At 36.8% G+C, this 16,739-nt stretch overlaps 1 protein-coding gene across 2 annotated transcripts in view; it reads right to left on the bottom strand.

The window, feature by feature from the left end:
- The window catches only part of CNTNAP5 (contactin associated protein family member 5), a gene marked incomplete at both ends in the record, with an annotated part of 785,818 nt that overhangs the window by 143,416 nt on the left and 625,663 nt on the right, over nt 1-16,739 (bottom strand). For both annotated transcript variants that reach the window (XM_081262143.1, XM_081262144.1), the window contains one exon: nt 14,694-14,850. In XM_081262143.1, coding sequence (XP_081118269.1) covers nt 14,694-14,850 — 157 coding nt within the window. The remainder of the gene's footprint in view (nt 1-14,693; nt 14,851-16,739) is intronic.

Raw genomic sequence — 16,739 nt, 5'->3', positions numbered from 1 at the left:
CAGTTTCTAATGTTCCTAACTTCACATTGCAGAAGGGACAGGAACCAAGTCGCATTCTTGAAGTGTCCCAGCATCTGTCACATGTCTTTAAGGACAAAGCTTTATAAGTACACACATTTGCTCTGGAATTCCAGGTCTCAGTTCCTAGCTGTGTCAGTTTGAGCAAATAAATTCCTTTCTGAAATCCTCACTCTACTCCATTTCTAAATGGAGATACATCTACAATAACTGCATTTAAATGATTAAGTGAGATTATATAGTTACTGAGCATAGTGCTTGCTCTATGTTAAATATTCCAAAATCTAAGTGGTGACACTTACTTTAGTTCTCTCATTTGTCCCTGAACCACTGTGTGGTCTCAGGCAAGTCAATTTTTTTTAAAATGTATCTAGCTGTGACTCTGTATTGGAGATATCTTGCTACATAGTACATGTGGAAAATTAAATTTTAAGATTCAGTGTCAAACTCACAAGATTTTGAGAAAACACATATTAATTTATCTTGGTTATAAATAAATCAAATATTCACTTGCATACTTTTCCCTCCAGTACTATTAACCAAAAATTCTAAGAAACACAGTATAGAATACCTATAATTTGAGTACCATATATGGAGGACATTAAAATGATCTAATTTTAGGTTTAGAATTTAATTTAGATCATTAAAATGATTTAGAATTAGGCTTTATTTTCAGTTTGAAAGCACATCTATGAAAGTTATGTAGACACAGAATAAACTTGTCTTTTACATTCCAATATATTTTCAAACAGATTTTAAAACAAATTTCAAATAGACAAAGTAGAATGAGTATCAAGCCCAGATTCTTTCCTGAAGAAACTTGGTGATTTTATATAGTATTTTATTTCTCTCCATTTTTCTTTTCAAGGTAAAAATGGTCAAATCTGAAGTCTGTCCATCAATGCTAACTTCTGCCTCCTTTACACACTATGGCATCTTGTCTGCATCAATTTGATGTTCTTGTGTCAAAGTGCTGGCCTACACAAATAGACCTATAAGAATGAAAATCTCTTCCAAAAAAAAAAAAAAAAAAGAAAAAAATCACATTTAGTTTGATGATGCAAGACACATTACCAAGCGCACTATTTGTTGTTGTTGTTGTTCTAAAAACTTAAACTGAAAGAAAAAGTAAGTTGCTTTCCAAAAGTTGTTTAAAGTAGCAGAAACAGATACAAACTCAAATGCCTAGAAGGGCCAGGCAGGTAATAAAAAGAAGTGAAGCCAGTTTTATGTTAGTAATAAATGGAACCTGATACACAGCTTCATTGTCATAGAGTGGGTGAGAAGAGTGCCTGGTAGAAACTAGATGTCTCTCTTAAAGTGGGGCAGCAAGTTCCATTAGCAACAAGTAATAATGCAGATCAAGAATGCAATACCAATGGCCTAGCCTGGAATCTTAATAGCGATGTTTCCATTGCAAATCTTGGCAAAGTGCTTAAAATTCTTAAAAAAAAATAAAAATAAAAATATGGTGGGAACCAACTCTGAGTGGGCCAATAAACTACGTGTAAGGGTTGTGTTCAGCCTATAGGGAAGTAAACTATCAAGGGGAACTTACAAATTTATTCATGCCCTTAGAGATGCATTGAAAATATAATTAGATCAAATTTAATTTATGAGTATCAAGTATAACTTCACCATTTTGAAACTATGGATAGAATGTTTGGGGTGATATTGATAGTGGTCGTGGTGGTGGTGGTAGATTGAATAATAAAATGATACAAATTATGGTGATACCACTTGATAGGTAGGGAGACTGAAGGTGTAGAATTTTTTTTTCACATTAAAGCTAACATTTTGTAAATACTGACTTCCTCTGAAATGATCTATGAGATCTTTGTTACATAACTGCAGTTTTGAGGTGACTGTCATAGTGGGAAAGCATTTTCATTAGAAACAAATTAGCAGGAGCTGGAACTAGGTGGCTTGGTACACTAGTTGTATGACCAATGAGACCACTCTGGACCTGTTGCCTTACCTTCTGAATGGCTACAATACTATTAATGGAAATTTTGCTGTAAAATCAAAGTCAATAATTTATAAAACAGCTAACATGCTGAGAAGCAGAGAGACTTGATAAATAGTTAAGGAAATTATCAGTGATATTTGAAATAAAAATGCTAAATGAAGGGAACCTCATTGTTAGAAGGAATGGGCAGGCTAGCTAAAGGGTCCAACTCATAAGAGCATGTGGATCAAAAGAAAACTCAAATTCTCACTCAAGAGCTGGGCTGAGGCACAAAATCAGTCAATGTGGTTGCTCCTTAGCTTAGTTATCTGAATCTGGAGATTTCACTAAATTTAGAAAAGCAGAGCTGAGGTGGGAGCTGCTAATTTACTAGTGTAACCTTGGAGCAAAGTGTGGTGAAATGCCACATGCTAAATGTTATTTCCATCAACCAATTTTGGTTAACTGTTGCTCTGGAACCTTCTTTTAGTACAGTCATTTGAGCGACTGAATCCATTAAGAGGGATAATGTTTTTTCCCCTTTTTATGTCCTTTCCTATTTCAATCACTCTAAAGTAACAAATAAAACATTATGCATATGGCAGGCAGACTTAGAAAATTATAGGATGAACTCAAGACCTCAGCAACTTTTGAAGTCCTTGTGTGAACTCGAGTGGATTAATATCAATAGATTCTACATAACCTTCCTGAGAGTGGGATGCATGATGCTGTTCCCTGTGGTTGCAAAGTGGGAATGACCAGTAGGATCACAAGCAACTCTGCAAATCTGAAGTTCTATATTGATGTTTGCCAATAACTCTAGCATAGCTTTGTTTAGAAGGCATTAGTTGCATTTTGACTTCCTTCTTCAGACTTTCCAGGAAAACGACCCAGGGAATTAGTTGATAAGAATCTCAAAATGAGCTGAAGGGTCACTTGTCTGCTAACAAAAACAAATGCAATCATTGACAATGTCTACACATGGATAACACCCATCCCACTGTGCCTCCTGGACTATTCTTTTTTCAGTCCTGAGCACAATAAACATAAACAAAATATTACTTGCATACACATTTAAAAATTTCTGAAACTGTTTTATTTTCTATAAATACTCTAGAAACCTGAAAGCCTAGGGCTCTTCACAATTAGATGTAAGAAAACAAAGTCAGGTCTTGGCCTAAGAAATCACAGTCAATGTTTACTCAATATCACTTTCCTGTGAAGAAATAAAAATGGCCCTCAAGACTTTACAGGTATGTAACTGATTTAAAAATAGTGTCACTGATGAAAAATCGTGGAGGCATCATTTGCTGAACATACTCTGGATTCACAGATTTGAAAGGAACAACCAGTAGTGCCATAAATATAGGCCTTTCTAGACTCATCAGTCCTAGTCAGGAAGCAAGCAGATTAAAAGTCAAAACCATTGGATTGTGGAGCACACACACTTGTGATTCAACATCACTTAGATGCAAATGACTCCATACCCATCCCTCTCATTCCCTGGAATAAATCAATTCTTTTCTTCAACTCTAAAAATTTTGCCATACTCAAATTCAGTTCCTCCTCAAAAATGTTCCCAAATGTTCTGCATCCTGTCTTCCTTCTCTGCCCTAAATTCCTTCTTATATATTTAATTTTTATATATATATATATTATTATATACAATGATGTCTGATGTTTGTTAACAAATTGACTTGTGTGTATTGTGGGAAGCCATTCTCTCACGTGATTGGGCACCTCCCGGATTGGGTGTGAGGCGTTCTGGCCAAACTGTGTCGGAGCTATCCCCACCTTCTCCAGGTGCGAGAGCCTGTCCGTGTGGGGGTGTGACTGACCACTGACCCTGAGGCCAATCACTTACCCTGACTTTGGAATGCTACCCCCCCTCGACCTTCATTGAATGGAATTTCCCCCTGAATTTCTTGTTCCCCAATAAAAGCCCACTCCCTGGCGTGCTCTCTCTCTCTCTCCTGCTGGCCCTGAGTAAGCTTTGCTGCCCCACCGGATGGTTCGAGGTGAGAGCCAGAGAGGTGAGAGCCGTCTCGGACCTGGTCACAGAAAAAGGTAATTGAGTCTGTGTGTTTCATTTTGATCTCACTAGTTAACTTCTATGCCATGAACCTCTTTAATGAAACCAGCGTGCTGGTCACCTGGTGGAGTGCATATAATTATTTTTCCCATTGGAAATGGGTTGATATTATATATAAAGTAAGCTCAACTATATGCAAGGATACCTAAATTATTAGAGCATCTGTTCCCATAGTGACTTGCTTCCTTGGCTTTCTTATGGTTTTAGGGGTTCAACCCTGGATAATCCTGCATTTTGAGTCCCATCTTCTCCTGTTTTCTCAGTTCAATTTCTCCTTTAATAGATCTCTATCCTTATATTTCCCACCTTCAATTTCTCCCTTTTACCCATCTCTTTCTGTTCATATGCTTTGGCTTCCTTAAATCTACCTCTCAATCCAGTTACTTCTCTTTCTCCTTTTCTCTTCAGGGCCCAACCATTTTTTATATAAGTATCTGCATTCTCTCCTTTATCGCTCTCATTTTTAAAAAATATTTTGTTTTAGTTGTAGTTGAACACAATATCTTTATTTTATTTTTATGTGGTGCTGAGGATCGAACCCAGAACCCCGCATATGCCAGGCAAGAGTTCGACCTCTGAGTCACAACCCAGCCCCCTATTTTTTTTTTGAAGATTTTTCTTTTAGTTGTAGTTGGACACAATAGACTTATTTTATTTATTTATTTTTTTATGTGGTGCTGAGGATCGAACACAGTGCCTCGCACATTGCTTTGTGAGTGCTCTACCACTAAGCCACAATCCCAGCCCCCTTTATCTCTTTTTATCCCTAATCTCTCTTCCTCCTCAACCTAAATAATTATCCTTTCCTCTTTTTAACCAATGAAATGTCTCCCTTTAAATTGCTAATGATCATGCAACATATCAGCCTCTCTCCCCTTCACCTTGTTGTATTATTTTACATTATTGCCTTCATGCTTGGTACACACACACACACAGACACACACACAATTTTTTTTTTTTTGGTGGTGCCATATTGAACCCAGGGCCTCACGCATAATAAGCAAGCGCTCTACCACTGAGCTACTCCCAGTCCTGAACTTTAAAATATTTAGCAAAGTGAACAATAAGATACCATTTGAGATCATTTTGCCTTTTTTAGAGAGGAGTTCTTTCTGAAGAAAATCATCTAAAAGTTGGAGTCATTACTAGATAAAGTTTAGCACTGCTATTCTTGGAACATAAAGATGGCTTGGGGGTTTAGTTGTAGACCTCATATCTCTGAATTAAGTGTGAGGGTTGCCACTCCATTTCCCTGGCCATTGGATATAAAGTTTTATCCATGATCTCACTTAATCATGAGGAAAAATCCTGTGATGAATTTTATAATAATTATCTTGTTGTACAGGAGAGAAAACTGAGATTCAGAGTGATGACAAAATTCAACTTGCATCATTTGCAAATGGAGTAGCCATTTGGAGTGAGCCCAGATTTGTACACCAATAAGTACCATGTTATTCTGTGCCTTCACTGTCCCCTGGGTATATTTACATTTAGTCTCTGCCTTGTTTAGACAGTGCTGAAAGTACAACACCAGGTCCCGAGTCCTTGAGCTGTCCTTGGTGTGTTTTGGGCTGACCATCCCCATTCTGTTCACACAGGCTTTCTCCACATGAGATACAAGTCAATTGATTAGGTTTCAGTTTACTAATTTGCAATCATTTTCCAGCCCTGCACTCCCTGAGATTACACCTGGGTCACCTTGGCAAGAATTCTTCGAGTCCACAAACTCTTCAGTTACACATTTACAAGCAATCTTTTGGCTTATTTCCACGCAAGGCAGACCCATCTATTACATGCTGATTTTTACCAAGAAACTTTCAGAAAGAATTCCCATTTTGCCAAGAAAGTTCCTCGGTATTATTTCTTTACCCCAAACTTGATGAGTGAATGAAGTTTGTGAAGGTATGCTATTGCTTCCTTTATGTTATTTCTTATTGCATGCATGTATATATACATGTTTTAGAGAGTAATTTAAAATCTAGAACTCAATAGTTCCTCTTATAGCTTATTTATAATACTGTGAAAATCAAGAAAATAATAACAAATGTGATGACATACATTTTTTTCAGAACTGACTGCATGCCATGTCTGCTAGATACACAAACTATTACTAATTCAGCCAAGACTCTCTAGAGGATAGTTATGCCCCGCCTCTCTATTTTTTTCTTTTTTAATAAAATAAGAACCTGAAGCTAAGAAAGGCTAAATCATTTAGGTTCTACAATTAATAAGCACCAAATCTGGAATTTGGTTGTCCAAGTACAACTTACAGATTTAATTATAATTTTGTATCAAGAAAGTGACAGGCTACCAAGAAAAAGAGAAAGAAAATAAAAATGGGGGGATGTTAAGATTGTGTTTGTATAAATGCAATATATGTATTAGCTCATGATATTTTCAGAAAAGAAAATAGTTTTTTCTTGCACATGATGAAGATTTTATATTTTTAAAAAGAACATGCAGAGACAATGGGATTTATTTGTCATTAGCTAACTGCATTACCACAGGTTATGAAAGCAGCACTAGGTAGAAATGAAAAAGGCAGAGAGAAGGTACCAAGGAGGAACAGATTCAGCAATAGCCTCTGCAGTGAACTGTCCCTTTAGAGCTGTTCCCTGGAGCCACACTTGACCAAGGAGTCCAGCAAGTTTTCAGAGCAAGGTTGTTAGAAACATCTCCCCGCCCCCACCCACCACCACCACCTATTTGGCTGTGTTCTGACTCTACAGAGTTCTGAATATCTCCATGGTAACTACCTCCACAGGGAAGGGGCTATTTCCCTCCACAGGGCCAGAGCAGCCCACTGGGTAATGATTCACCTGCAGTCTATATGAAGACCAAAGTTCCTTCAGCAGTTTGGTCCAACCTATTAAAATCAATAAGTACATTATCTGATAATTCTATGGTGGGATACTCCTCAATAATAATAATGTGAAAAGTAGAAACAGAGCATAAATAAATTTTTTTTCATTCTAAACTTGTTTGGAATAGGAAAAATCAGTCACAAATCCAATGTTGTTCATCACAAAGACATGGAAAAATAAGTAAAAATAAGTAATTAAATAACCATACCATTAAAATGGACATGGTACATTCATTTTCATGCTTATTTAATAAAACCAAGAAAAAGTTCTCCAATATTTGGGGTGGGGGATTGGAAAAAAAAACAATCTGCAGAATAATATATAATTTTATCTTAATTAAAATATTGAACTAATGATAGACCTGTTTTAATTGCTCCCTAATAACTGAACAAACATATTTAAAAACCTGCTACAAGTATAGAAAAATATTTATATATATAAATATCTTATACATCCAACTATTTTCTGTAGGAGCAAGATTCTGCACATGGGGAAGAAATGAGGACTCAAAGTGGTAGGGAGCTTCTACATTTTATTCAAATATGCCTGAAAAACCTTGAATATTTTATAATAAGATTATATTTCTTTGATGATAGAAACTCCTAACATTGAGAAAATCAGAAAAATAATTCCCTGTATACATTATTTAAATTGTGGTAGAGCAGAACTGACAACTATAATCAAACTTGCAGAACAGACAAAAGAGGCAAGCAATTCATCTGATTCTAATCCTGATTTGAGTAAGAGTTACCATTAGCCAGGTGATGCCATAAAATTGGTGATAAATAGGTAAATTAAAATGGAAGCCAAGGCCTTATTATATTGAAGTGTATAATTATAATATTTTTGTATAAAATAATAGTCCAAAATCAAAATGTTGTATAAAATATTCTAGATAAATGTGAAACTCATTGTCAATATTGACTCTGTGTTCTAATTATGTATCTTTCCAATTGTTCAAATATAAGACTTCACAGACAATCTGGCCTTTTAGAGATTGATAGGTAAAAGATGCAAAAGAAACCTCAGTTTACATCTTTCTTACAAGTAATAAAAAGGACTACTCCATAGTTATATATTGTTTTCCAGAATACCTGAATCATAAGCTGCTCATATTGGATATTTTCTCCTCATAGATGATGAGATGGCATCATCATAAAATAATAACAACAACAACAACAACAAAAATTATCTCCTAAGTACTAATCTTGGCAAAATAGATTATTTTACTCCATCTAGAGTTCTACAAAAGAATGAGGTGATATTATGATTTTGACTTTTCAAACTCTGATTATTAGTTATTCATTTCTTTATATTTTCCTTCTTCTCTTGATTTTTCAAAGCCCTTTCTACTCTCTCTATTCCAATGCACTATGAAACATTCTGTTTTGTAAACTCTGAAGCCCAATCATGGGGACACCGCTATAAACAAGGTACTATCAAGTTACCCCGGAATGTGTACTCTGAGGAAAAAGCTAAAGTCTAAACTAGCAGGTAGAAACTAACAAGTAGAGGGTAGATTTAGCATAGAGGAGAAGAAGAGGGGAAAGGAAGGTACCCCACCACCCATCCATTCACTCACTCACTCATTCAGCAGTTAATTCATGGTCGACCCACCATTTGCCAGCACATTTATCTCCAATACAAGGACGAAGAGCCTTGATCGAATTGCTAGACTTAACTGGACTTAAGTGAGTAAGGGACTGAGTGAGTAACAACTCAGATAATCCTTTCATAATTCCTATCTGCTTGGGAGAAAAGCACTTCCAAAGCTCAGTAAAAAGTAGAATGACTCACAAACAAAGTCACAAATAATAAAAGTCAACCAGTAGAGATTCAACAATATTATTATTATATTTTTAAATAAAGGATAGAACCTTAGTATGCCCTGTGGTGATGTTTTCTTTCCTTTCAGGATTCAGGATCAGAGCCCTGTCTCAGGATGCAACCCAGTAGGAGGTACCCTAACTGCATCCAGCCTAGGGATCTCAGATCTGGAAGTTTTGAAGAAATCAAAGGGTTGAGAGATCAAAGAACAGCCTAGGCCAGGAAATAGCAAAACCCTAACCGCCATGGGTATATCCAGGGTCATATCATTAAATCCCATGAGAAGAAAATGAAGGGCACTTATGAAGGGCAAAGTCTGGGACTAGAATTAGACATGGACTTTCAAAGAGAAAGGCCATTTGAAAGTAAAGGTTATAAACAGGTATCTTTTGCAGGAGGATGAACACTTTTAAGTACTTTGTAAAAATTAAATCATTTTAATTGACAAAAAATGTGTATATTCATAGTGTATAATACAGTGTTTGAATATATGTATAAATTGTGGAATGACTAAATCAAGTTAATTAACATACCACACTAGAAAACAACCTAAGCGTCCATCAATGGGAAAATGGGCAGAGAAAATGTGTGCCATGTATACCGTGGAAAAATAAAACATTCCTACCATTCATGATTTGGAGTTCATAATGTTAAATGAAATAATCCTGGCACCAAAAGATAAATAACTACTTTTGAGGGGCTGGAGATGTGGCTCAAGTGGTAGCGCGCTCGCCTGGCATGCGTGCGGCCCGGGTTCGATCCTCAGCACCACATACCAACAAAGATGTTGTGTCCGCCTAAAAATAAATAAATAAATAAAATTCTCTCTCTCTCTCTCTCTCTCTCTCTCTCTCTCTCTCTCTCTCTCTCTCTTTAAAAAAAAAGATTTATAAAAAAAAAGAACTACTTTTGATAGTGAAAGATAATTAATCTCTAGCAAAAATATTTGTCAAACTTGGTAAACCTTGCTTGTGAGACTGTGAAAGATAAGTAATGGTTAACAGTAAAGTAAACATCAATGAATTCTAAAATGGTCATGACTGACCTACTAAAAGAAAAAGATGTGAAAATATGTCCAACAGAAGCCATTCACCCATCTTTCATTCATGGCTTCAGCAACGTTCATTAAATAATCGCTCTGTGGCAGAGAAGTAGAATCAAGGGCTTAACAGAAGGCAAAAGCTCCAGGATTCCATACACTGAAGAAAACAAAACAAAACAAAAAAGGTCCCCTAAAAATATTCTGTTCTTTAAGAAAAAGACCAGTAGGTTTCCTTTCTTGTCTTATCAGATGAATAGAATTTAAACCCTATATCATTTTTTTCTTCCTAGTTTGTATCATATCACTTTGTACAAGGATACACTAAGGGCAAAAGGCACAGAATAGAGTTTTTTCAAAAATCAGATAAAAACTTTTACACTTTCTTGTACAACAAATGAAAGAATGCTCTGCTGCAAAGCAAGAGAACTTTTTTGTCTTTCAACCTGGAGAAATGGATGAAAAAGCTCCTGATCAGGCTATGGGTCACCATCACCAAGGAGCCGCTCCACTGTACACCTCCCACCTGCCGTCCCCAGTGCTGTCTACCCCTGCTTTTCATCCTCCACCTGGAAGATTATTTCACCTCCCACACAGCCCAGCTCTGCTCTGTGCTATCTCCAGGGCTGCAGGCTGGGGACATCACTGGGATTTTCTTTCCTAATCTCAGTGTGGTTCCTCAGTCTGAAGTACTTGCTTCAGCAAACTCATAGTTGGAAAGATTCCTATCAATTGGATAATTAAATAAAGAAAAGTTCCCTTGCAAACAGTCATTAGCTGGGAAACTGTTATATATTATAAGTTTCTTCATTCCTTTCTCTTTTTCTTTCCTATTTCATTTTTAGGCTGAGATAGAAACCCTTAAGAGATCAGTTCCATGGTAATATCAGCCGTCATAGCCACAGGTTTGGCATCCACGGATCCAACCCACTACAGATTGGAAAGACGTTTCAATGCTAATTGTGTCTACTGAACAAGAACAGTCTTTTAAAATTTTGTCATTATTTCCTAAGCAACACAGAACAAATATTAACATAGCATCTATATTGTATTAGGCATTATAAGTAATGTAGTGATGACTTAAATTACAGGGAAAGATGTGTGTAGGTTCTATACAAAGTACTACTTCACTTTACACAAGTGACTTGAGCGTCTGTGGATTTTGCTATAGGGGTGAATCTTGAAACCAAATATCAGGAGATATCGAAGGACAACTGTACACATGACTTACTTATCTAACTGGGGCATCCTTTTACCCAAAAGAAATATACTATTTCTTTAAGCAGCAAATGTATTCCTAGAAATATCCATTGGGCAACTTTTTTTTGTCCACAGGCACTCCATCTTTTGACATCTCTCACTTTCACCCAATCCTAGAGAACACACCAATTTTCCTTAATTAATTGGTTCTCATTGGAACATATGACAGTAAGTTACACAATTACAGAGGCTTATTGAAACAGTCCAAAGAATTCTCAATCACCAGAGGCTTCAAAGTTGCCCCAGGTGCCATGAGCTATCTGACATAGCAAGAAGAAGCATGTTGTAATGATGTGATCTGAAAGATCCTGGGAGAATTCTCTCAGCATCCTTACCAGCCATGATTGAAATCCCAATATTAGCAGTTTCTTTGCTATATAGTCAATAGGAGAATCCTTGAATTCAGCTGAAATATCATTTTTTTGTTCTCTTACTCAAATAACCTTAACCATGCCACTAATTATCTCTGAGCCTCAGTTTCCTTTTCTGGGTAAAGGAGACGATAATAAAACCAACCTCAAGGGGTATTAAAATGTAAATATCAGAAACAGTACATAAAATACTAAGAACATTTCAGCATATAATAGCATTTTTAAGGGACAATATTATTTAGGAGTTGTAATATATTAAACTGCTCTCTAGAAGGTGCTACACTAGCCCAAGTCTGTTCTGATTAACTTTCTCCAAGATCAGAAACTTGAGGGAATTTTACAAGGCAAAGCCATTTGTGGTTTATTAGATGCCCTCGGAACACCAGCAATGCTAAAAAGAACATGCTATCTGAAACAAAAATCCGAATTTTATGTGGAAAAGCATCTTGACCGTAATTTGGTCAAGAATAATGTTGGATGAATGTTGAACCTAATTAATCATTTCACCACAGTATCAGCTTTTGTACTTTTCCTTTTTGCAATAAATAATGGAATCGGGTACATAAAAAATGAATGCATTTCCACAAGGTTCTACCAGGTGCTGTGTCTGAATGCATATTGCATGTCCTCAATCCCTATGCTGACAGAGCTAGCTCATTGATATTTCCCACAGAAGGAGCTTGCTTCATGATCTGGATTCAACCTTCTTTCCTAGCTTCATCCCCTGTAGATTCTCCATATGAAACTATGCAAAAACTACACCAATGAGCCCATGTTTGGGGGAAATAGCGGTTTTCATACTTTTTCACATTACTCTGTCTCAGCACACAGAGGTTTCTCCTTCCTGTATAACACTAACTTGCATATTCTTCTAGATGGCTGACACCGAAGGGAGACTTCGTAAATAAGCAAAAACAAAGCAAATACCACATGGCATAAAACATACAGTTGCTCATATAAAAAGTTATTCCCCAAAATCATGTATCCTTAGACAATGGATAAAACCTAAAAGAGTTAAGTTGGAATCTCAGCCTTTGTGTTTTCATGAGAATGATGAAATGCACTTGGTCTTTTCCCACCTAGACTTTGCCGTCACAGGTTCCACAGGAACCCCTGTGGATAAGGCACACAATGTTCTGAAGGGAAAGTTAGTTCTCATCTCCTGATTCTTGGAAAGTTGGCTGCTTAACAAGACCCATATCTCATAATGACTTCTGACAATCTAGTAGAGGTTGCTGGACCCAGAAGGAGGAACAGGGTGGGATTTTTGCATGCCTCTAAAGGAAGTAGAAAGGGTGGTGAGATGTGCAATAATCTCTAAGGTGCTAAAGATGTGCTGGCCTAAGAGATGGAGGAAATGATGTCCCTTTGAGCACAGTCTAGATGATGAAGACAAAGCAACACATGAGGGAGTTCAGAGGTTCATGAACTAATGAGCAGATCAGAGGAGGGAGAGACTGGAATCTTAGTAGAAGTCATGAAAGTAGAATGTTCCAGAGAAGTGAGTATAGAGTAACAACCATATTAAGTGAATGATACCATTGTCCCCACTGCCCTTCAATGTGCAGTAAATTAAGCACTGGCCTGTTGTTCCCTAAAAGAGGAGTTTCTCAACAGTGTGCAGTAGGAAAACCCATCAAAGGAGAAACACTTCCCTTTATCAATGACTTTCATCTTGCATCCTACCTCTTACATCAACTTCTCTAATTATACACCAGGAAGTGAAGGTGTTTCCATTGAAGCCTATAAATCTGTAGATAATATCTAATATCATGCACAGTGAAGCTGAACTTATGAATCAAAGAGATGACTGAATCCAAGCTGCTGGGAATGGAGAACTTGAATATGTTTTCCTGGCAAACACAGCCCTCTACCATTTATCACATGTAACTCCCATGCTTGTAGAAGACATTTTTGTGGTGATTCCTCCTCTCCAAAGATATTTAAAGTTTATGTGTTCCACCAACTACACATCAGGTGTCTACTGCCTCATGAGCTGGTCTTGAGTGGTATAATGTTAACAGAGATACAGTCACAATCCAGGACACAACTTATATTTTTTGTAGGTTTTCACAGTGCTATCAGAGAATTTACTGCAGGTAAAGTAGAGGTCCGAAGAAAACCAGAGGGCCATTGTACGTGCAGTCAACTTCATCTGATTCTCTCCATATGAAGAAAATAGGGTAAGGAGAAGACAGTCAGGAAACTTGCCGTAAGAGAGCAGCCCTGTGGTGTTCTGAAGTGGTTATCCATATCATATGCAACCCAATGGAGCCAGATGCTCAGCCCTTTCCTCATTGAAGTGAGGTTTAGACTCAACCTGACATTTTGTTTGCAGCAGTCGCTGCTGGTAACAATTTTTACAGTGAAAGAAAATTACTGTTCCAAAAAGAAATTTTATCTGGGCAGAGAGCAGCTTGACATAGGGATTCTTAAATGTGATTGAGCTGCATTTGATGAGGCAAGCAAAATTGCATAATCCAAAACCAAAGAATGCCTTAAATTCAGTCAATACCAAAGGGTATGTGGAAATGTTCTGTGCATATTTTCATATCTAATACAGTGGAAAGCAAACAATTCAGCTGGAGGATGAAGGAAACATAGTTTAATGGGCATGAAAACTTAAAACACGACTACACTTCACAGAATTAACTTAGTTTAGGAGAGTTTGATATATTATCGCTACAGATAGACCAACTTCAAATTTGGAATTTATTATGTGATAAACATGCATGACCCTGGGAAAAATAAATTATCTCCTTCCAGCCTTTTTCAACCTAAAAATGAAAAGCCAAAAAGTCTTATGGAATATAATGACTACTATGAAGGTTAGTTAGATGATCAATATATATGAATTTTCTATATTTTTGTTGGTGGCGAAAGGAACTAAAAAAATCAGTGACAGAAAGGAGAAACTTTCCGTATAATTACACATTACAAACCCATCACTTCCTTCACCCAAACCTATATTCCACCCATAATTGACTCAATTGCATAGCTCAATATTGCTTTCCATTCCTTTGGTTTGAAATGCAAGATTCCAAATACAAGAAGACAGGCAATGTTGTAACCGTATGCCTTCATGTCACAAACCTCAGTAGTAGTCCTGTAAATATCAGAACTAGCTATTTTCAAAATTAAAAACAATCACAAATATCATGGGGCCTGGGTTCTTATTGAATCTCTCATCCACATCGTTCTCTCTTTGGGGAAATTTCATGCATCAATTAATGTGCTTCCTCCACAACTGTAGAAAGATCGCAATTCTCATTACCATTCATCCTTGTCAGCGTCACAATTGCAAAAATGTTGAATGTCCAGGCAACTCTCTTCCAGGCCACATCCACACTGCTGGACTCCGGGAAGAGACCCTCCCCAGTAAGGATGCCTTTCATTGGACCGCCCGATCCACCAGGTAAATGGTGTTCCATCTGAAAGACAAGAGAGTTCACAGCTTAGGAACACAAGGTTGAAGCAGAGCACAGGAAATCATAGAACTGAGAAGAAAATGCCTTAAGGAATTTGGGTTGTATGTGTACACCCACATTAAAAAGGAAGGAAATACTTTTTGGAGAGGGTTTGTCATGATTCACCCTATATATATGTCTAATCTCTCTGCTTTCTTTTCTTCTTTCCTTCCTTCCTCTTTTCTTTCCTTTTTCCTCTTCCTTCCTTCCTTCCTCTTTATTTCCCTTCTTTTTCCCCCCTCTTTCTTCCTTTCCTCTTTTTTTCCTGCCTTTTTTTTCTGTCTCTCTCTCTATATACATAAATGTATATATGTATGTATGAACACACATATATGAACATACAAATCATATTTCCATCAAAACTGTTTGAATATTGTTTAGTGACAACTCTCAGAGGTAGGGCCACAAATTCAGGTTCCTATGATATCATTAAGGAATCATAATTGAGTGAATTGGACATGTGTTGACATAAACCAAACACAAAACATTATATATGAATTTTTTAAAATTCCCTTTAAAAAGTACCAAAGACAAAAGCACCACCATCACCAGGGCCAGAAAGAGTCTGACCTTTGTTCTCTGCCTCTGTTAGACAATGAGGAGTGTGGAGCCTGAGAAAAAAGAATGTTGGTTCAGGAAAGGGCTCCTGACTTACCTCCCATGGCCTTGTGTCAGGATAAGAACAGCCCCAGGGTGACCTTATATTTTGATTTTTTTTTTAAGATTAGTCATGAAATTTCAAGTTTATAGGTTTGGAGAAAACCCATCAGATAGGGGCAGTGGCAAATGCCTGCAATCCCAGAGATTCAGGAGGCTGAGACAGAAGAATCATGAATTCAAAGCCAGCCTCAGCAACTCAGAAAGACCCTGTCTTTAAATAAAATACAAAAATGGCTGAGGATGTGGCTCAGTGGTTAAGTGCCCCTGGGTCTAATTTCCCACAAACAAATAAAAATCATGAGCATCAGGAAAGCCAATAATATGTAGAGCAAACAAAACCTTCTGAAGGCCATTTTCTCATAGAACTGAGAAGAAAATGTCCTTCTCAGTTTGGGGAAACCCACGAAATGTGTTTAACCCACAAAAATGGGTATGCTACATACAATTTCCAGTTCACATAGTTAATAGCAAACCATTCCTGAGTTTTGCTCTCATTTTTTTTCTTTACAAATTTGAATGTATTAAAACCTGTTAGATATTCTTTTCATGATTAAGAATGTTTCAGTAGCGTAGTATTACCATTAAGAAAATTATAATGTATCCTAAACAACAGGTGTAGATTAAGATGGAGATGTTTTACATTAGGCTGAAAGCTGTCCTGCCTGGGCTCCCTTTGATAACCACTGTTGTGTTTTTGTTTGGTATACAAAAGATGCTTATAATGTGCTTATTTAAAAAGTGAAGGAAATATTTATTAAAGACTGTTTTTCATGATTCATCATTTAAAAGTAGAATAATAACACTTGTTTGAGGAGGCTATTAGGTTTTATTGTGCAGTAGGTTCTCATTTACAAAAAACCGCAATATATAAACAGTACTAACTTTCTTTTAGTTGTCCTCATGGCTAAGGTTCTCATGGAAGCTACTGTGTCAAGTCAAGAAGGAGGCCACCCCAGAGCTTTCCACAATTTGTAAAACATGCGAAGAACATGAGGAAGATTCTATTAAAAGCAGAATTATTTTAGGGGTGCTACTTCACAGCAGACAGTCTGAAAGTCTGTATTAGCCCCAACATAATGTTGTACCAATCTAAAATAGTATACACCCCTTTATAATCTTCTGAGCTAGAAAAGCAGTTACAGATATTTGCAGAGGCAGTATCCTTCTTAATAATAATTCTAAATGACATAAAT

This window comes from Spermophilus citellus (genome assembly GCF_964194105.1).
Source record: "Spermophilus citellus genome assembly, chromosome: 11".
Taxonomy (NCBI): domain Eukaryota; kingdom Metazoa; phylum Chordata; class Mammalia; order Rodentia; family Sciuridae; genus Spermophilus; species Spermophilus citellus.
This window is presented reverse-complemented; position numbering and strand designations above follow the sequence as displayed.